Source organism: Felis catus, chromosome D2 (genome assembly GCF_018350175.1).
Source record: "Felis catus isolate Fca126 chromosome D2, F.catus_Fca126_mat1.0, whole genome shotgun sequence".
In the NCBI taxonomy this organism is placed as follows: Eukaryota; Metazoa; Chordata; class Mammalia; order Carnivora; family Felidae; genus Felis; species Felis catus.
In genome coordinates, this window is record NC_058378.1 from 73,064,457 (window position 1) to 73,086,211 (window position 21,755).

At 40.6% G+C, this 21,755-nt stretch overlaps 1 protein-coding gene across 3 annotated transcripts in view; it reads left to right on the forward strand.

Annotated features, from left to right (window-relative positions):
• The first annotated feature begins 4,054 nt into the window (after window positions 1-4,054).
• The window catches only part of PNLIPRP3 (pancreatic lipase related protein 3), a 42,508-nt gene continuing 24,807 nt past the window's right edge, over window positions 4,055-21,755 (forward strand). For 2 of the 3 annotated variants that reach the window (XM_045040729.1, XM_045040730.1), the window contains exon 1: window positions 11,817-15,427. In XM_045040729.1, coding sequence (XP_044896664.1) covers window positions 15,206-15,427 — 222 coding nt within the window. In that variant the 5' untranslated portion in view covers window positions 11,817-15,205. Of the gene's footprint in view, window positions 5,120-11,816; window positions 15,428-21,755 lie in introns of those variants that run through there. The other variant, XM_003994448.4, reaches the window with a different exon arrangement.

Consider the following 21,755-nt stretch of genomic DNA (forward strand, 5'->3'; position numbering starts at 1 on the left):
CTGTTTTCCGTGACTCTCTCTCCCTGTGGTTTGTTTCTATTGGGCCCACAATTCCTACGTAATTACACAAGCTGTCCACATACAGACTTCCCTATTGTCGCTCTGCTCCCACGGAATACTTACCCATGGATGACCCTCCCTTCCAGTCCTGCCTTTCTCCTGGGCTCATTTGAACAAGTAGCCCAGCCTCTCTCAATAACATTCGTGGCGTAGCACCCCACACATAACAGGAGACTGGGTTGGACCTACGACAATAGTAATTATTGTTGCAGCTTCCCTTTATCGTTTACTGCGTGCCTCGTGTGGGCACGAGGAGCATTTGAGTTGAGGCATGCGTACCTCTTTGTGAACATGTGCTCAGTTCATCTTCCCAAGAACACCCCGACATCCCTTGATGATGGTAGTTATTCCACAATGCATGTATGGCAAACCATCACATTGTGCACTTTATATACAATTTAATTTGTCACTTGCACCTCGATAAACCTGGGCAGGGAGGGAAGGACAGAAACGAAGAGTTGGATAGAGGAGAAAAGGCAAACTTGCAAACATTCAAAACACAATCAGTGCCTGGAAAATAAGGGCACTTACCTATTTAACCAATGTGCACAGGGGATCTGAGGCTCAGGGAGGTTAAGTTACCAACGATCGCACAGCTAAAGAGGTCCTGCCAGGCCGTGAGCCCAGATCCAGCTCAGAAGTCCAGGCTCCAAATCCCCATGCTATATTGCTTCAGTGAGAGCCTGCTTCTAGAATTTAGATCTTTTCAAACTGTGTTGCAGTCTCATGCATCATCTGTCACTATGAATCCTCCTAACCTCTCCTTCCCTTGCAATTGCCTCTTTGCCACTGATGTTTTTCTAGATGTTCCCAATTCTTTGCTGAATGTGGGAAAGTTGAAATTAATTTTTCAAGGTGTAATTTTAATACACATTCCAATATAGTAAATTACTATTATGAAAAGTGTACTACTTGGAAACTTCAAGAAGCCCTCTAGAGTAACTTGTAATTATAATGAGTCGTGTTGATGCAGTATACGTTTTTACTCTGTATAATTTAACAAGTGTGTGATGACTATCTAATTATAGCCTATAGTTCACAAAGTAATAGTTTACAATCATATTTCCTTGGTAGAGGTTATACTTCCACATGAGATTCTTGCTTTGTGTCTGCCTACAAGAGGCGTATTACTACCAAATGTGCATACAAATAAAGCCTTACCACAAAGATTGACTTTAGAAGCATAATCTGTTTCAGAAATACATTTCTAAAAATTTGCACAACACTTACATTCCTTAAACCAACCAAGCCAAACAAATTCATCAAAATACTCTTGTCCTTTCAAACGTCGTAAGAACTGTTCTGACAATACTCATGAGCGAAAATCTGTTATTCAAGAATGAAACAGGAAAAAAAAAGTGAGTAGATTTTTCTACCTCTGCAAAACACACTGAGGACTTTCTTGTGTCATTGCATCCTTCAAGAGCTGAGTTGAAGAACAGAGATAGAAAGGAAACCTAATGGCTCTACCTTCAAACTGTATCCTGAGTCAGTCCGCTTCCCTCCACCTCTATGGGCAACTTCTTAGTCCAAACCACCATCATCTGTCACCTGGATTACTGAAATAGCCTCCTAGCTGGCCTTCCTGCTTCTGCCCTTGCCCCACTTCTGTCTCTTGGCAACAGACAGCCGAACGACCGTTACGGCCACAGTCGGCCCAGGTCTCCTCTGCTCAGAGCCCTCCAACAGCTAGCTCTCTTTTCCCTGAGAAGAAAAGCTGAAATTGCCACAAATGACCAATAAAGCCTTACCCACTCTGGCCCCAAGTGCCTCCGTGACTCATCCCCTACTCCTCTTCCTCTGCTCCTGCCAGATTGGCCTTTTGCACTTTCTCAAAGACAGGAAGCACACTCCTGTCTCAGGGCCTGGGACCACCTGCCCCTCTCCCTGGAGAATCACGTAGTTACCTCCCTCACCTCCTCCAAGTTCTTTGCTCATACATCACCTTCTCAAGGAGGCCTTTCTGGACCATCCAAACTTAATAGCAACCCTCTCCTCCAGTCAAATCCCAAATTCTCCAACCTGCTTCACTCTGTTTTATTTTTTTGCCAATTACTTGAACCACCTTTCCCTGTCCTCTAGAGTTTTACTTGTTTCCTGTGTTTATTGGCTGCCTCCCCCATTGTAGAATTCAAGGGGGCAGGGTCCTTATTGTCTTTTATTCATTGATGTATCACTAGAAACTAGAATTGTACCGAGCATGAGGTAGCCAGTCAAATATTTGGTGAATGAATGAATTAGTGCTAAAATTACTCAGGTTTTTGTCACTGTATTTCACTCTTTTTAAAAAAAAATTTTTTAATGTTTATTTATTTTTGAGAGAGACAGAGACAGAATGCGAGTGGGCTAGGGGCAGAGAGAGAGAGGGAGACACAGAATCCAAAGCAGACTCCAGGCTCTGAGCTGTCAGCACAGAGCCTGATGCGGGGCTCAAACCCATGAGCTGTGAGATCATGACCTGACCCCAAGTCAGACGCTCAACCGACTGAGCCACCCAGGTGCCCCTGTATGTCACTCTTTCTCTGCTTCACCAAAATGGCTACGATGCCAGCCTCCTTGAAATCTTGGATAATTTAAAATGCCATGCATTAAGAAATAGCCTAAAAAGTGCTTTTTAAAATTACAGCCATATTCTTCAGGGTTCTGACATTAATATTGAAATATTCATCATGACATCTTTAAAGGTTCTCTGCCTTACTAAATCCTAAACATAATTTATCATATCAGGGACAAAATTAATTGAATTATTCTCTATTCTTGAATCAAGAATACAACTGATTTGCTGTTTTTCCTCATTTTGATGTGCTGTCATATATAAGCAGAGCTTTGATTTTGTGATGAACTTTTAAAAGCTATTGTTAAACTGCTCTGTGTGACATTTTTCAGGCAGAACTACCATGAATTCAGCAAGCAGCCATGTCATCATCAGTATCTGATCTTCGTTAAACATAATTGTTAAAGTATAATGAGTCTTCCACTCTCAGAATGATAATCCGTCTAGAGTAAGAATTTCCTCAAATGATATGAGATCAATGAAAATTAAGGCTACTGGTTTTTTTTTCTATCAACAAATATTGACCATGTGTCTGCTGTGATAGATCTATTGCTAGACCCTGGGGGCCCAGAGATGAACAAAAACTAGTCCTTGTCTCAGAACAGTTCAGTCTAGGGGAGGAAACTAACAGATAAATGCCTAGCAATTCCATGACATGCTAAGAGCTATAGCAGAGTCATTGAAAAGTGCTATGAAAACATGGAAGAGAGCGTGGCTTGAAAAAACTTCCTGTATTATCACTATACATCTTTGTTTTTTTTTTTTTTATATAAAAATGTTCATTAAGCACCTGCTAGATTCCAGGCATTGTGCTTGTCCCTGGGGATGGAGACGCGAATAAGAGGCTGTCTTCTGAGAGGTGCTATTGATGATGATGCTATTTATGCTGATCCTGCGTGCGTGGCTAAAAACATTGATTCCTGGAAAAATGACCAGTGGCAACTGGCGAAGCTTTTAGAGCATGTCTTTTGTAGTCGCTGGACATTCAGCACCCCAGACACCAGGCTCAGAGCTGCTGAATAGCCCTTTCTCTAATTACTGCGTGTCTGAATGCCATGGTGGACTGGCTGCTACCAGTTCCAGGAAATAGTTCAACCAAATAAAGCACCCAAGACTTGTAACTACTCTTGGTCTTAACCTCTTCTTTGTCTGATCCTTGCATAATGTAACAAGGTTTGTATGAAAGGGATGAATGCTTCATAAATGCTTCAATATCATCATGTTATTGGGGCGCCTGGGTGGCGCAGTCGGTTAAGCATCCGACTTCAGCCAGGTCACGATCTCGCGGTCCGTGAGTTCAAGCCCCGTGTCAGGCTCTGGGCTGATGGCTCAGAGCCTGGAGCCTGTTTCCGATTCTGTGTCTCCCTCTCTCTCTGCCCCTCCCCCGTTCATGCTCTGTCTCTCTCTGTCCCCAAAATAAATAAACGTTGAAAAAAAAATTTAAAAAAAATATCATCATGTTATTATGGTAAGAGGGAAAAAGTAAAGAAACACCAAGAAATATTTTCAGCCATCTTCTATGAGCATTTAGAAATTGAGAATTCGACTGAGGATATCTGTGAACTGCATCACTTTAAGTCAATGTAGCAGCCAAAAAGGCAGGTTCACATCACATTAGAGTTGGTTACGTGGCCCAGGTGCCATGATGTAACGCTGTATTTTATGTGGACATAAATTTGTTCTTATAACCATTAACATAGTTGAAAAATCACTAATAAAATTAACTCCACTACAGCACTATACACGAGATACTATTTATATAATAAGTAATTCCGTCACCAAATGACCCTGTGGGTTGGGAACCATGATTATCCCCATTTTACAAGTGAAGAAAGGTGCAGTGAGGCTTGCTAGTGTGAGGTCACTGCTAATAAGTGGCAGAGCCAGAATTTGGATCCAGGTGGTTGGGCTCCAGATGATGGCAGCTGCAACGTTGTATTGCCACACAAGATGTGCAGATTCGCCATTATTAGCCACGTTCATTATTTAACTCCTAACATGTTTCAGGAGGGTCTGCTTGTTTGCCCTTCGACATGTGTGAGGGGAAGAATACTCCAAGTTATGGTCCTGGTTTGGAAAAACTGCCTTTTCGATGTTTGTTATCTACCCTCCCAAAGCCTTAAAATAACTTTCAAGAGTGACTCAGATTGTGTGTAACCAAAATCTTGCTAATGATGAAACATCAAAACCTCAGAAGTTTTAACTACCAATCACCTAATGGAAGGCACACCTTGCTAATTATATCCCTTAATGTGGAGCCAGTAGTCTAGGCTAGGGCACATTACTTTGCAGGGCATCGGGATTCAAGGTCGTGTGAACTCCACACTCTTCTGGACCTAGAACTTAAATGTTGGGTGATAACGTTTTGAAGAAAATTGCTTAATATTTTATAGTGAGGGGACTTTGTGAGTAAAAATCTTCAAGAAGGGTTGATGTGATTTTCAAAAGCAGCTTCGATGTTTGGAATTTGGATTGCTGCTCTCTTATTCTTTGGCACATCAATGGGTAAGACTTCATTTATTAGTTCCTTGAAAATAAGGAGTATAGTCACATCCAGAATGTGATTGATACGGGTTTCGGAATATTGGCTCTGTTTATATTTTGATTTATTGGTCATAGAAATATCTAAGGGAAATGAATCAATTTAGTAATACTAAATCTGATAAGTATATAGGAAGTATCTATTTCCAATAATATAAAAGTTGCTGGATGGCTTGTACTGGGCTCCCAGCTCTATACCCAGCTATGGCCTTGGTGAAGCAACTTATCTGTTAAAGTCTTGATTTCTTCACTTCTAAGGTAAGTGTGTAGCAATAAATGAGAAAATACATTCATATTTCTGGTTTCAGTATCTGAATCACTGTAGATGCTCAATGAATGTATGAATGAATGAATGAATGAATGAATGACTAATGGTGATTGGAACTTCCATGTTGATTTTTTCTATTTGGGTCATGCTTTTGTGAAGAGATTTTGGTCTGTGAACATTTCTTACACATCAACTCAATATTCATGGACTTGCGCTCTTTATATTGTGGACTCTTCAGGCATCTCCTATGTAGTAGCTGTTGTTTATCTCTGTTTTTACCTCCCTGGTTCAGTGTTCTTCCTATAAGCACAACAAAAGTTAGTTGATATGTTTTAACCAAAATAGAATCAAAGAATTTCAGTGTTTTTACTCCCTGCCCTCCAGATCTTTTCTGTGGGATAAAAGTGGATGGATCTATTGTTGGTTTTAGTATATTCCTGGAACTGTGCTCTATTTTCTGTAATGTTCCTGCCCCCGACAGTCCTTACTGAATACTGAAAGCAGCTAGACTGATCAGTTCGAGAACAGAATCGAGTGAAGTCTTGCCTGGTCTATTGTTCTTATACCGTCACCCTTTTTTTCTCAGGTGGTCTCTCCTCCTTCCAGACTTCAGGCCTCTTTGTCCTCTCTCAAAGTCCTCTCTGAACAAGGATGCTAATATGTTTTATTTTAATCAACAAATACAATCACCTGCTATGTGCCAGGCACTGTGTTGAACCCTGGAGACACAGTTGTGATTAATAAGACTTCCCTATACCCATCGGAAAAATTTACTTTTCAGTAGGGAGTGATTTCTGTTTGAAGGTTTATTGAATTAAACACAAATTCTCTGGCAGGTACCAGAGAACTAAATGCAAATGGACTCTGTTACAAATTTAATAGATGCCAATGCAGGTAATAATACAAATGTGATGGAGACTCAAATTTTTAATGATAGCGGCTCTGTAATGAATATGAGTGTGCAGTAGAAATATATATATATATATATATATATATATATATATATATATACACACACACACACGTATATACTACTCCACACATATATATATATAACTATGCATAACTATTATATATATATATAATCTAATTTTAATATAACTATGATTTTATTTTTTTAAGTTTTTTGGCAGCCAGCCAACTCTCTCCTCAGTTTAATGCCATGGCCAATCATAATCACTCCTTGGTATACACATTGGACTTCTTTGCTGCTTTTGCTTCACTTGGCTTAACCACAACACTGGTTAAATCCAACACATCATCTCTGTGCAGCTGACTGTGCCTGGAGAAAAACACACACCATGCTGACTGTCTCACTGCAAAGTCATGGTCATCAGACAGAAGGTGACCCTAAGGCTGCCAAGCCATCCTACTGTTCTTCCCTCATCCATTCATTTGCCTGGGCTCCTGGGTTCTTTCATTTTTCTCCCCTCTTCTCAAATCTCCAACACCTCCCTGCTTACCAACACTCAGCTGATGGCCTGGTTTCCCATTTCAATAAGAAAATGGAAACAAAGAGAAGAGACCTTTGCGGAGCTCCCAGTACCACATTTATCCAACTTAGCTGCAGACACCTGCCTGCACGTTCTGCCTTCTCTCTTTCACAAGAGATGAGCTGTTCTTGCTGCAACAAAGGCCAACCCTTCCTCCTGTATATTAGACACTCTCTCCTCTCACCTGCCCAAGGAGTGCACTCGACCACACTCTCTTCTATTTCTCCTGCTTTACCAATTTTCTTCCTGTCTTCTGGAACATTCCCAGCAGCACAAACATGTGTTATTTCATCCGTCTTTTTGTTTTTTTAATTAAAATGTATTTTTAAATGTTTATTCAATTTTGAGAGAGAGAGAGACAGAGACAGAGCGCAAGTAAGGGAGGAGCAGAGAGAGAGGGAGACACAGAATCTGAAGCAGGTTCCAGGCTCTGAGCTGTCAGCACAGAGCCTGATGCAGGGCTTGAACCCATAAACTGTGAGATCATGACCTGGGCCAAAGTCAGACACTTAACCAACTGAGCCACCCAGGTACTGCATCCATCTTTAAAACTCCACTTCTGAGTTGTGTGTATGGGGTTTCCTTTTCTCCTCCCCTTCTTTCTTGAATTCAGTCCAATCAGGCTTTCACCCCAGAAACTACCCTTGTCACTGTCACCAGTTACTCCTATGTTGACAAGCCAGTGGTCAATTCTCCATCCTCATCTACTTAGACTTTGCAGTATTTGATACTCTTGATTGCTCTCTCCCCTGGAAGTACATTATTAAGTTGGCATCTAGGATTCCACGTTCTTCTGGGTTTCCTCCTACTTCTTGTAGGCCTTTTTGTCAGTGTTCTGTGCTTATCCCCACTCGTCTTCCTGATGTTTCAATGATGGAGTGTCCTAGGACTCTGTCCTTAGGTCATTCCTCTTCTTTACCTACCATCACTCCCTTGGTGATCTCCTCCATATTCATGACGTCAAACACCAACTTTATGTTTATGACTGCCAAGTTCCTATGTGCAACTGAACTTCTCCCTGGAATTGCAGTCTCATATATCTACCTACTTCTGTGGCATCTCCACTTATGTATCTAATTCATATAAAAGCTGCATATCCAGAGCTGAACTCTTTTTTTTTTAAGTTTTTTTACATTCATTTATTTATTTTGAGAAAGAGAGAGAAAGGCAGAGGGAGAGAAAGAATCCCGACCAGGCCCTGCACTTCAGTGCAGAGCCTGACATGGGGCTCAAACTCCCGAACCGTGAGATTATGACCCGAGCCGAAATCAACAGTAGGCCACTGAATCTACTGTGCCACCCAGGTGTCCCCAGAGCTGAGCTCTTGATTCTACTCCCAAATCTGTCTAGAATTCTAGCGTCTCCCCAAGTAATGGCAACTCCAGCCTTCCAGGAACTTCGCCAAAAACCTTGACATCATCCTCTACTTTTCTATTACACCTTCCTGCCAATTAATCAGTAAATTGATCCTCCTTCACAATTTATCCAAAACCTGACAACTTCTCACCACTTCCCCTGCTGCCACCTTGACTTTGGACACCATTGTCTCTTGTCTAATTTACTACAGTCGCCTCCCAGATGATCTCTGTGCCTCCCCCCTTGTCCTGCTTCAGTGTATTCCTAAAACAAAATAAACCTAAGTCAGTCTGCATCACTTTTCTGCTCATGGCCCTCCGATGGCTATGCCCCTCACCTTGGAGTAAATGCCAGAGTCCTTCCAATGATCTGCATGCTTTAGCCCTCTGTTACCTTCCTAATACCATCCCTTGTCCATCATCCCTTGTTCAACTCCCTGGGGCCAGATATGTCCCAGAACTCAGACTTTTTTTTTTTCTAATTTTAAGTATACTGTAAAATACAAAACCCTGAGAGGAATCTTGGGTAGCACAACCACATGGATATTTTTGTAGTAAAATCTATGAACATTCATATTAATTAGGATGACGAATATGTATAGCCTCAGGTCAGTTTTTGCTACCAAATGAGTTTTCTGCAAACTGAAAAACGAATGAAAAAATCAAAATCCCACTTCTTTCCCCCAGAGGATTTTAGATTTTGCAATTGCAGAGTAAGGTGTTACGGACCTGTCACTTCCCACTCTTCCGTCAGTCTGATCAGCGTGGCCGTGTCATAAGTCCTCTGTCACACTAAGCCATGCTCTTTCCCCCAGAGGCTTGTGTGTTCTCTTCCCTCAGCCCTCTTCCAGAAATCCCCACAGTTTGCTCCTCACCCCCTTCAGCTATAGATTCAAATGCCACCTGTTTTAGTGAGATCCTCCCTGGCCACCCTATTTGAATAGCAACCCCTTCCTCACCTGAACACACACACATCTTCATTTTATTTACTTATTCTTATTCATTGTCCCCACACACCCACTGGGCTATACTCCACCAGGGTTAGGCTTATTTTTTCCACGGTTGATTCCCTAATGCTGAGAACAATATCTGGCACATAATAGACACTCAAATAAATATTTTTTGAATAAATTAATGAGTCCATTTTCAAGATATTTCTTGTCATTGGGAAAGGCTGCTTACGGTATGAAAAATTACTCATTTAGAAAGTGGAAGTTAAGAAAACATGAACTAATATACCAACTTATATGATTTCTTAACCAATTAAACCTAATGTGCTTTAGTAAAGAACGTTGAAGTCAAAGAGTAAATAAAACACTTCAGTTGCAGAATATATCAAAATACAATGACCCAAGAACTGAAAGCACTAGAAAAAGAACAAGTAACATTGAAGGAAGAATTTCATGAATAAAAATAAAAGTAAAGCGGGGCGCCTGGGTGGCGCAGTCGGTTAAGCGTCCGACTTCAGCCAGGTCACGATCTCGCGGTCCGTGAGTTCAAGCCCCGCGTCGGGCTCTGGGCTGATGGCTCAGAGCCAGGAGCCTGTTTCCGATTCTGTGTCTCCCTCTCTCTCTGCCCCTCCCCCCGTTCATGCTCTGTCTCTCTCTGTCCCAAAAAAAAAAATAATAAACGCTGAAAAAAAAATTTTTAAAAAAATAAAAAAAATAAAAATAAAAGTAAAGGTTAACACATTAGAAGAACAGGAGTAAAGCAATACAATTGATAAATGTATATTGTGATTGCCTAATAAAACTAAAAAATAGAAAACTGTGATGACATATTTAAATAAAGAGAAATAACCACAGGTGTGGAAGACATTGAAATGATTATACTTTGTATAAATTCAGGCCAAGAGAATTGAACTTCTAGATGAAAAACTTCTCTTTACACCAGAATAAACCCCAGATCAATGAACATTTAAAGTAAAAGAGTGAAACAAGAAAAATATAAACGAAAACAAAGTGAAATTGTTAATGATCTTGAAGTAAGGAAGGCTTTTCTAAACAAGATGAAACCCCAAAGCCATAAAGAAAAAGACTGATTATTTTGTAAAATGTGAAATTTCTATAAAACAAAAACAAAAACAGCAAACTAGAATATTTTTTCTCAATGTCTGATTGAAAAGGACCAAATCTCTCTACTATTTGAAGAGTTTTTACAAATAAATAAGAAAAAAGCAAACTTCAGAAAAATCTACATCAGAAACAAAGATGTCACCCACAGAATATGTGCAAAGGGCCAGAAATGCACAAGATATTCAGGTATTTAGGTAATTCAAGGAATACAAATGAAAATGACAAAAGGTTTTCCTTCCGGTGGCACCTATAAAAATGTAAACCTGCATACCCTTCTGTTGCAGATGGTAGTGTTGTTTCCCACTCTTTACTCCCCTCCCAGGAAGAGGATGCTACAGCCCCACCTTTGGCTACATGACCTGCAGAGAGCAGTGCCAAGTTCGAATGCCTGTATGAAGAGCATTTGCATGGTTCAACCATGGTTCTGCCCTTTCCCTCTGCCCCAAGAGCAACAGGTTCCAGACAGGGTCTCTTTTGGCTTAGATCCTGGAAGGAAGAAGACTGGTAAATCAGAGCCACAGCCAACCGGAAACTACTGCAGCCAAAATCGAACATGAACGAGAACTAAACCTTCATGTTGGGAAGCCGAGGAGATTTGGAGGCTATTTGTTACAACATAACCTAACAAAAGCTAATTAATGCACCTCCCAATTCTACTTAGTGATAGAATGAGCTGCATCATGGTTCTCCTCCCCCCCCCCCCAACTTAATAACAATGACGCATTGGGCAGGGTGGTCACTGTTTGTAAGTCTTCATTTCCTCACATATGTGACACTTAGGGCTCAGTCTGTTTTTGCCCTTTTAATTATTATTAATTAAATTATTATTAATTAAACATAATTTGGAGAAGTAGTCTTCTTTTTTCTTTTGTGACTTAGAGTTACCATTATTAATTATTAAAAATTTAAGACCATAGATAAGGGTAAACAAGAAAATAAAAACCACGCATCCTCAGGGCGCCTGGGTGGCTCAGTCAGTTAAGTGTCCGACTTACGTATCTCATGGTACGTGAGTTCAAGCCCTGCATTGGGCTCTGTGGTGACAGTTCAGAGCCTGGAGCCTGTTTTGGATTCTGTGTCTCCCTCTCCTTCTGCCCCTCACCCACTTGCGTTGTCTCTCTCTCTCTCTCTCTCTCTCTCTCTCTCTCTCTCAGAAAATAAATAAAACCCATGCTTTCTCACCATTATTAATATTTTGATGCACTTCCTTTAAATTTTCTTTTTCCCCATGCATTTTATTTTATTTTTTTTTAATTTTTTTTCAACGTTTTTTATTTATTTTTGGGACAGAGAGAAACATAGCATGAACGGGGGAGGGGCAGAGAGAGAGAGAGACACAGCATCGGAAACAGGCTCCAGGCTCCGAGCCATCAGCCCAGGGCCTGACGCGGGGCTCAAACTCAGGGACCGCGAGATCGTGACCTGGCCGAAGTCGGACGCTTAACCGACTGCGCCACCCAGGCGCCCCTCCCCATGCATTTTAAATAAAACCATGCATAGTTCTGCAGCCTGCCTTTTCAGCACAACACACTAACATAATCACTGTCATTACAAATTTCATTACAAATCTCTGTAAGCATTTTCAATGGCTGCATAATACCGTTAACACTACCATTCTAAAACTATATTCTTCGTCACATGGGCCATTTAAGTTATTGGCCCAGTATCAACTTACTGATTTTGTTGCAAACATGTTATTTTTAAAGAACTATTAATCTTTCCATTTTTTCCCTAAATGGCTTTGATACTTTATAATCTTGATCAGTCTCCTTCATCATATCTAGTTTCTTCTAACTTTATATTCTTTTTATGGGTATTTCCTTATTGAAAAAGGCATAGTGACCAATAACCCTGGTAAGTTACAAACATAAGAAACATACAGTTTTTACAAGTCTTTATTTCAAAATCCAAACTCCTTTCCATAGACTGAATAATGTAGTTGAGAATTTGGGTGTATGGGGGAGGGGGAGACATGGTGTGCAAAAAGCAAGGGCAGCTGGACATTCTAGAAAAAAACAGAAGGTTGTATTAGAAAGGAACGATCCAAATGCGAACTCATTGATCCAAATTAGAACTGGACATATGTGTGCTTCAACAGAAAAAAAAACAAAAACAAAATGGATTCCAGGCATGAGAAATATTGACTGAGGAGCTATAGTAGAGATATATTGAAGAAGGCACATGTTTACACTTACAAGAGAAAACCAAGGCAACCAGAGAATCCAGGAAAATGAAAATGCTACAAGAAAAGCATGATCCAAATATGAAGCAAACCAAAATGACACTGATCTCGAGCAATTCATGTCTAAGAAAAGATAATTCATGTGAATATTCCCCTTTTGAAGCGAATGGGTAACCATACAACAAAGTGCAGATAAGCAAATGTAATTATAGCATGCTAGCTGGCTCTGAAAGGAAAAATATTTATCCAGTCATAATCGTATAAATTCTGTTTATTGGCTTTCAATTTTTTGGAGCCAGCCTACCCACAAAACATAAAAGACTTAATTATGATCATAGAACAAAGTCTGAATGTTATCAACTTTGACAATATGAAGTCAAAGTGCTGCTGGCGGACCTTGGAAGATGGAAGGGAAGAGAGGTAACATGGCTTAAAACTTTGTCTTGCAAAGGTAGAGAGTCAGGTTATAAGGAGTATGAGGTATCGATCAAGAAATAGAAGATTACTGGGGCACCTGGGTGGCTCAGTCAGTTAAGCTTCCAACTCTTAATTTCGGCTCAGATCATGATCTCACTCTTCGTGAGTTCAAGTCCACGTTGGGCTCTGCGCTGACAGCAGACTGTCAGTGCTTGAGTGACAGCAGACTGAGACTGCCTGAGATTCTCTGTCTCCCTCTCTGCTCCTCCCCCCCTCGTTCGCTCTGTCTCGCAAAAATAAACATTAAAAAAAAGAAATAGATTATTACTATTTCAGTTCACAGTGGAAGCCAGTTAATGAGCTAAAAACAGTGTTATTGACTATAGAGGAGGAGGAGTTGAGACAGCGTGGAGAGCAGGACTTGTAGGAGCTGTTGTCCCCCAGCAGTTTCAGGCCAGCCCTTGCTTGGCCAGCGCTGGGACGTGCAACCACAGTTCAGCCTGTCTGGCCACTCCCAGAGAAGCTCTGTCAATAGAGACACTAGAGGGACACTGAGGTTCCAGGAGGGAGGAAGATGGTGTTCTTCTTCTCTGCTCCTGGTTCCTGTCTGTTTTTCCAGAAATGACAAATAATCATCCGGTAGCAGCAGGTGGCTCTAGCTGGCAGTTGTTCAGAAACACCCAGAAGCAGGCACACGGTGCCTACTCAAAGATGCCAGTGCTACCCAGCCAGCACCCCTCTTCACGGGCCAAACCCCAGCTCTGGAGACAGCACCCCTCCCCGCCAGGGTCTAGCAGCCCTTCCTTCAAGTTTCTACATCTGAATGACTTTTTGGTTTGGTTCTTTTTGATTCTTCCACCAGCCTTCCACTAGCAGCTGCTCTCTGCAGTTGCCACCTGTGAGCAACTACGTGGGCCCCTTTGTGCCTTCACTTCTCCAACACTTGATTGATAGCAATTCATTGTATTAAACTCTCACAGTTAAAATAACCGGTATGATTTGTTTCTTGCCCTGATCCTGACTGATCCCAAGAATAGGTGGGTTAAATCCTCATTTATTATTGCAGCAAGTTAATAGATCATGTGTGACTAATGTTAATAAATCAAACCTTGGCAGTGTTAGCACATTATATAGAGATGTGGGGGTAACCACGGGAATAACGGCAGACATGTTTAAAAGTAGCCACCTCTAGGGAGAGGGCTGCGTTTGGGAGTGAGCACGGATGTTGCTCATCTGTACAATTTCTTTTTAATGTATAAACATTTGATTAAAAAAAATTTAATTCCTTATCCTCTCTCTTCATGTTTAGCGGGTAATCTCATTGTTAGGGAATGGAGAAAATGCAAAATCTCCTAAGATTTTAAAGTAAAATCTGGTGGACTTAAGAGTGAAAGAATTATTCAGCATTTTTTGGTAAGTGAGAAAAGGAAATGCTCAAATTCAAGACATCAAACAGTTGTAGCCAATACTAATGAATAACCATATATTGAATAAATGCCAACCAATTTAATAAATCATAATAACACATTGAATACATAATTCAATGCTAAATTGAATAAATAATTATTGTTATAATTGAACAAGTTAAACTATGCCTCCATAAAACAGTATGAAATAAAGTTATTTGCTTTGGGCTGTTAAAAGAAAATGAAAAAGAAAGGCCATGGTGAAAAGATCAATCAGAGTCGGTAGATGACAGAAACATTAAGACTCAGTTTGCCCAAAGCGTCTCATTTTAGACATGAGTGAGGTGAGCTCCAGAAAAGACTTGGTTAAAACTGAATGAAACTTTGCTGTTATCTATACTCCCAGAAGACCGACGTTGGACTCCTACAGTGTGTCAGGCATAGTGCTAGGTCCTGGGGACTCCAGGGTCCATTTCATCCAAAACTTTCAGTCTGATAAGAAAAGACAGAAATTCAGGGAACACACAGTATCCCTCTTATGTCCAGGCCCATTGACAAGGGCTGTCCCGTGTGATAGTTCGTTTAGGCTTCCCAACAAGGCTGTAAGGTAAGTGGTATTATCTCCACGTCACAGAGGAGGAAACTGAGACTCTAAAGAGGCAAAATAATTGCCCAAAGCCAGGAACATCTGATCCCACAGCCCCTGTGCTCTCATCCGCAACATTGTGATCTACAAGGTCATGGTCATGATATTGGGAGGGTGGTGGGGGAAGGAGAGAGGAGAGCATTTTTTGAAGAGAATCTCCCCATAAGTCAGACTTGTTTAACTTAAAGACCAGTTTCAATTAAGCCTCATGGTAGGAAACAACCTCTCTCTGGGCCTGGTTCCTACAATACTGACGCTCAATCTTTCTGCCGCAGGAAAAGAAGTTTGCTATGAAAGGGTGGGATGCTTTAAAGATGGTTTCCCATGGACTGGGACTTTGTCAAGACAGTTGGCAGGTCTACCCTGGTCTCCAGAAAAGATAAACACTCGCTTTCTGCTCTACACGAGACATAATCCCAAAGCTTATCAGGTAAGATAACTTGCTGCCTTCACACATAGGTTATTCTGAAATATAAGATGTAGCTATAGGTTCAGTAACCTACTCTGGGATAAACTATTGACTTAAAGGCAAATATTTCTTTTTAATATTGTGAGCTAGATTTTTTTTCTCATCATACTTGCCCTAGTATTTAAGTATAAAGATTGGTCTGAGTATGTCGTCTCATAGGTAAATTTGATATTTCATTTGATACATATATTAATTGGGAGCTTTCCACATGTAAGACTGTAAATAGGCAACAGGCTCCTCATGTATTAAATTGAATAAATAAGACAGTGTCCTAAATTTACTATATTAGGGGAAAGGGGGTATATAAATACCTCTGTTGCAGCACAAATTATGATCTGTTACATAAGATACAAACAAAAGAATCTGGGAGCAGTGAGGAAAGGCTTACCTTCCCCTTGAGGGTGGGACAAGAGCCAGAAAGGCTTTGAGAAAGACGTGTTTTGAGGTGTGTCCTGAAAGGTGGGAAGGGTTTGCATAAGCAGAGGCAGACAGAGAAATGACAAAAAAAAAAAAAAAAAAAAAAAGGCGTGGACAAATACATAAAGGAGAGAACATCTGATGAATGACAATATGTTGAGTTAGACTGAAAGGAAGTCCTCAAAATATGGAGTTAGTTAGAAAAGTAGTTTAGAGACAAACTCCTTCCTGGGTATTTTGGATTTCATCCTGTGAGTCAGGGGGTCCCACTGGTAGTTTCTGAAGAGTCATTAGGCTGTTTACTCTGGCTGCAGTGCACCATCTTGACTGGAGCCGGGCAAGCCTGCAGGTGATTTCCTGACTGTTTGGTACTATGCCCCCCAACATGGTAGCCGTGAGCTACGTACGTGTGGCATTAAAATGGAATAAAATTAAAAATTCAGTTTTTCAGTTGCACCAGCCACATATCAAGTGCTAATAGTCCCATGTGGCTAGTGGCTACCATTTTGGACAGTGCCAACACAGGATATTTCCACCATCACAGAAAGTGCTATTCGCGATTAACTAGAAAACTACGGCGCGGTTCGGAATGGACTCGGGGAACTAGCCTGAGCCATGGAATGAACATGAGTATGATAACAGAAAATTGACATGATAAACATCATAAACTGCCTGGAGATTTTACACATGAGTTATGGGAAGAATAATGACCCTTTTAACAAGAAAACTTGATTGGGGATGCCAGAGAATGAGTTACATGTTGGACGACCCAGCCAAGACAGCCTTCTGCTCTGCCTTCTTACAAACAGGATCTGATTTGTAGCTGTCTACGTACCAGACACATACACAGGGACACACGACTCTTCACTGACATGTGCCATTTGCGCTGTAGATGACGGCTCTATCTAAAACAAAGAAGAAAAATGCTTATTTTGGGTATGGAGAAACTTACAAAGCAACTGTACCTAAAAATTTGATTTTTATAACTATCAAGAAGCGAAGAGAGGAATATCGTTCAGCCTTTAAAAGAAATGAAATTATGGTAGATGCTACAACATGGATGAACCTTAGGAACATTTTGTTAAGTTAAATCAGCTAGACAGGAAAGGACAAACATGGTATAATTCCAGTTATATGAAACACCTATTTGAATAGTCACATTCATAGAGATGGAAAGCAGAATAATAGTTACCAGGGGCTAGGGGAGGTGATAATGGAGAGTTACTGTTTAATGGGGGCAGGATTTCAGTTTAGGATGATAGACAATTCCTCGAGAGGGATGGTGTTGATGGTTGCACAACAGTGTGAGTGACTTCACGTTACTGAATTGTATACTTGAAAATGGTTAAAATGGTAATTTTTATATTACATATACTTTACCACAATTTTTTAATGTAAAGAGAATCTATGTTGAATAAAAATGTTTTGGAGCACCTTCACTGTTTGTTTAGGACTTCCAGGGTGTGTGTGTGCATTCAGGACTAACTATACCCCTAGTCTTGACTTTCAGTCCTCATAGGACTCATGGGTCCTTTCACTTTCTGCACAGTGGCCATGCACCTGAACTTTTGTAGAGAACGGGCACTAAAACAGGTGATGAAGGTCAGTCTTTAGGACAGTCTGGGCCCTAAAGGCAATGAAGAGAATATCAGACACTGAGCACTTTCCTAATAAAGGGACCATAAAAACAATGTTACTCATATCTTTACCACTCCCTTCCATTTGGAAAGACCCATGTGACAAACCAGATCTGTACTTGAATTTTGCAATGGATGGAAGCCTAAGGGTTTGTTGTTAGAGTGTTTTATAACAACAGTGAGGATATAGGATGAGTCAGGATGCGGTACTAAAAACCAGAATTGACCCATATGCTACACTGTGCAAATCTGACTTCGTTTATGAGGAAGCAGAGGTAAACTGTGCAATGGTTTAATGTACTCTTTTCTCAGATAGAGGAATTGTTAAAGCTGAACGTGGTGCAATAAACTTGACTCTTCTGAGAGTCATAGGTCTTCACAGCTACATTTCTGCAAGAATAAAACCAACTTACTGTCCCCCAGAGTGGCTCATGCAGTCGCTTCCGGTGATGCACATTTGACATAATCATGGTAGTTTCTGTGCCTGCAGCTTTTCTCCAGGCTAGAACATATCTAACCAGTGACTACTTATGACGTACTAGAAACGAGATCATCCAGTCATGCTTTGTAGGATGGGTTGATCTCATTCCAGTTAGGTTCTAACTCCTCAAAGATAAGAACGTTCCAAGTAAAGGCCTGAGCACCCAGCTAAACACTGAGACTTTAACTAGCCCTTTCTCTGGATGACCTGTTCTGTCCCAACACCCTTTTAAGGTTCTGTCCTTGTGATGGCAGAATCTGAGTTGTCTTCTTTGAGTTGATTCCATGATGTTGTTTCAAGTTTCACATTTTCTAAGTTAGTATGCCACTTCATAGGGGTGTGCCAGATGGCATACAAAGTGAAAAATAGTGTTTTTTTTTCTACCTTTTCTATTTTATTAAATTCTTCCAGGGCTTTTGTGACAGTGGAGGATGGTCGGACCTCACAATCCTTGTCAGATTGCTACCTTGAAGCTATCACAAGGTCCTGCTTCCCTCGAGTCTCGTGATGGGGAAAGATTAAACAAACTTTCTCTACCAAATTCCTCTTCCCAAATAAGACTCTTTTGAGGGGGAGCATAGAAGTAGAAACACAGTTGGTGTTTAAGGGACTTCAGCTGGAATTGGAATGAGCATTTGGATTCTTTTTTTTTTTTTTTTTATGAAATTTATTGACAAATTAGTTTCCATACAACACCCAGTGCTCATCCCAAAAGGTGCCCTCCTCAATACCCATCACCCACCCTCTCCTCCCTCCCACCCCCCATCAACCCTCAGTTTGTTCTCAGTTTTTAAGAGTCTCTTATGCTTTGGCTCTCTCCCACTCTAACCTGTTTTTTTTTTTTTTTCCTTCCCCTCCCCCATGGGTTCCTGTTAATTTCTCAGGGTCCACATAAGAGTGAAACCATATGGTATCTGTCTTTCTCTGCATGGCTTATTTCACTTAGCATCACACTCTCCAGTTCCATCCACGTTGCTACAAAAGGCCATATTTCATTTTTTCTCATTGCCACGTAATATTCCATTGTGTATATAAACCACAATTTCTTTATCCATTCATCAGTTGATGGACATTTAGGCTCTTTCCATAATTTGGCTATTGTTGAGAGTGCTGCTATGAACATTGGGGTACAAGTGGCCCTATGCATCAGTACTCCTGTATCCCTTGGATAAATTCCTAGCAGTGCTATTGCTGGGTCATAGGGTAGGTCTATTTTTAATTTTCTGAGGAACCTCCACACTGCTTTCCAGAGCGGCTGCACCAATTTGCATTCCCACCAACAGTGCAAGAGGGTTCCCGTTTCTCCACATCCTCTCCAGCATCTAGAGTCTCCTGATTTGTTCATTTTGGCCACTCTGACTGGCGTGAGGTAATACCTGAGTGTGGTTTTGATTTGTATTTCCCTGATAAGGAGCGACGCTGAACATCTTTTCATGTGCCTGTTGGCCATCCGGATGTCTTCTTTAGAGAAGTGTCTATTCATGTTTTCTGCCCATTTCTTCACTGGGTTATTTGTTTTTCGGGTGTGGAGTTTGGTGAGCTCTTTATAGATTTTGGATACTAGCCCTTTGTCCGATATGTCATTTGCGAATATCTTTTCCCATTCCGTTGGTTGCCTTTTAGTTTTGTTGGTTGTTTCCTTTGCTGTGCAGAAGCTTTTTATCTTCATAAGGTCCCAGTAATTCACTTTTGCTTTTAATTCCCTTGCCTTTGGGGATGTGTCGAGTAAGAGATTGCTACGGCTGAGGTCAGAGAGGTCTTTTCCTGCTTTCTCCTCTAAGGTTTTGATGGTTTCCTGTCTCACATTTAGGTCCTTTATCCATTTGGAGTTTATTTTTGTGAATGGTGTGAGAAAGTGGTCTAGTTTCAACCTTCTGCATGTTGCTGTCCAGTTCTCCCAGCACCATTTGTTAAAGAGGCTGTCTTTTTTCCATTGGATGTTCTTTCCTGCTTTGTCAAAGATGAGTTGGCCATACGTTTGTGGGTCTAGTTCTGGGGTTTCTATTCTATTCCATTGGTCTATGTGTCTGTTTCTGTGCCAATACCATGCTGTCTTGATGATGACAGCTTTGTAGTAGAGGCTAAAGTCTGGGATTGTGATGCCTCCTGCTTTGGTCTTCTTCTTCAAAATTCCTTTGGCTATTTGGGGCCTTTTGTGGTTCCATATGAATTTTAGGATTGCTTGTTCTAGTTTCGAGAAGAATGCTGGTGCAATTTTGATTGGGATTGCATTGAATGTGTAGATAGCTTTGTGTAGTATTGACATTTTGACAATATTTATTTTTCCAATCCATGAGCAGGGAATGTCTTTCCATTTCTTTAAATCTTCTTCAATTTCCTTCATAAGCTTTCTATAGTTTTCAGCATACAGATCCTTTACATCTTTGGTTAGATTTATTCCTAGGTATTTTATGCTTCTTGGTGCAATTGTGAATGGGATCAGTTTCTTTATTTATCTTTCTGTTGCTTCATTGTTAGTGTATAAGAATGCAACTGATTTCTGTACATTGATTTTGTATCCTGCAACTTTGCTGAATTCATGTATCAGTTCTAGTAGACTTTTGGTGGAGTCTATCGGATTTTCCATGTATAATATCATGTCATCTGCAAAAAGCGAAAGCTTGACTTCGTCTTTGCCAATTTTGATGCCTTTGATTTCCTTTTGTTGTCTGATTGCTGATGCTAGAACTTCCAGCACTATGTTAAACAGCAGCGGTGAGAGTAGGCATCCTTGTCGTGTTCCTGATCTCAGGGAAAAAGCTCTCAGTTTTTCCCCGTTGAGGATGATGTTAGCTGTGGGCTTTTCATAAATGGCTTTTATGATCTTTAAGTATGTTCCTTCTATCCCGACTTTCTCAAGGGTTTTTATTAAGAAAGGGTGCTGGATTTTGTCAAAGGCCTTTTCTGCATCGATTGACAGGATCATATGGTTCTTCTCTTTTTTTTGGTTAATGTGATGTATCACATTGATTGATTTGTGAATGTTGAACCAGCCCTGCATCCCAGGAATGAATCCCACTTGATCATGGTGAATAATTCTTTTTATATGCCGTTGAATTCGATTTGCTAGTATCTTATTGAGAATTTTTGCATCCATATTCATCAGGGATATTGGCCTGTAGTTCTCTTTTTTTACTGGGTCTCTGTCTGGTTTAGGAATCAAAGTAATACTGGCTTCATAGAATGAGTCTGGAAGTTTTCCTTCCCTTTCTATTTCTTGGAATAGCTTGAGAAGGATAGGTATTATCTCTGCTTTAAACGTCTGGTAGAACTCCCCTGGGAAGCCATCTGGTCCTGGACTCTTATTTGTTGGGAGATTTTTGATAACCGATTCAATTTCTTCGCTGGTTATGGGTCTGTTCAAGCTTTCTATTTCCTCCTGATTGAGTTTTGGAAGAGTGTGGGTGTTCAGGAATTTGTCCATTTCTTCCAGGTTGTCCAATTTGTTGGCATATAATTTTTCATAGTATTCCCTGATAATTGTTTGTATCTCTGAGGGATTGGTTGTAATAATTCCATTTTCATTCATGATTTTATCTATTTGGGTCATTTCCCTTTTCTTTTTGAGAAGCCTGGCTAGAGGTTTGTCAATTTTGTTTATTTTTTCAAAAAACCAACTCTTGGTTTCGTTGATCTGCTCTACAGTTTTTTTAGATTCTATATTGTTTATTTCTGCTCTGATCTTTATTATTTCTCTTCTTCTGCTGGGTTTAGGCTGCCTTTGCTGTTCTGCTTCTAGTTCCTTTAGGTGTGC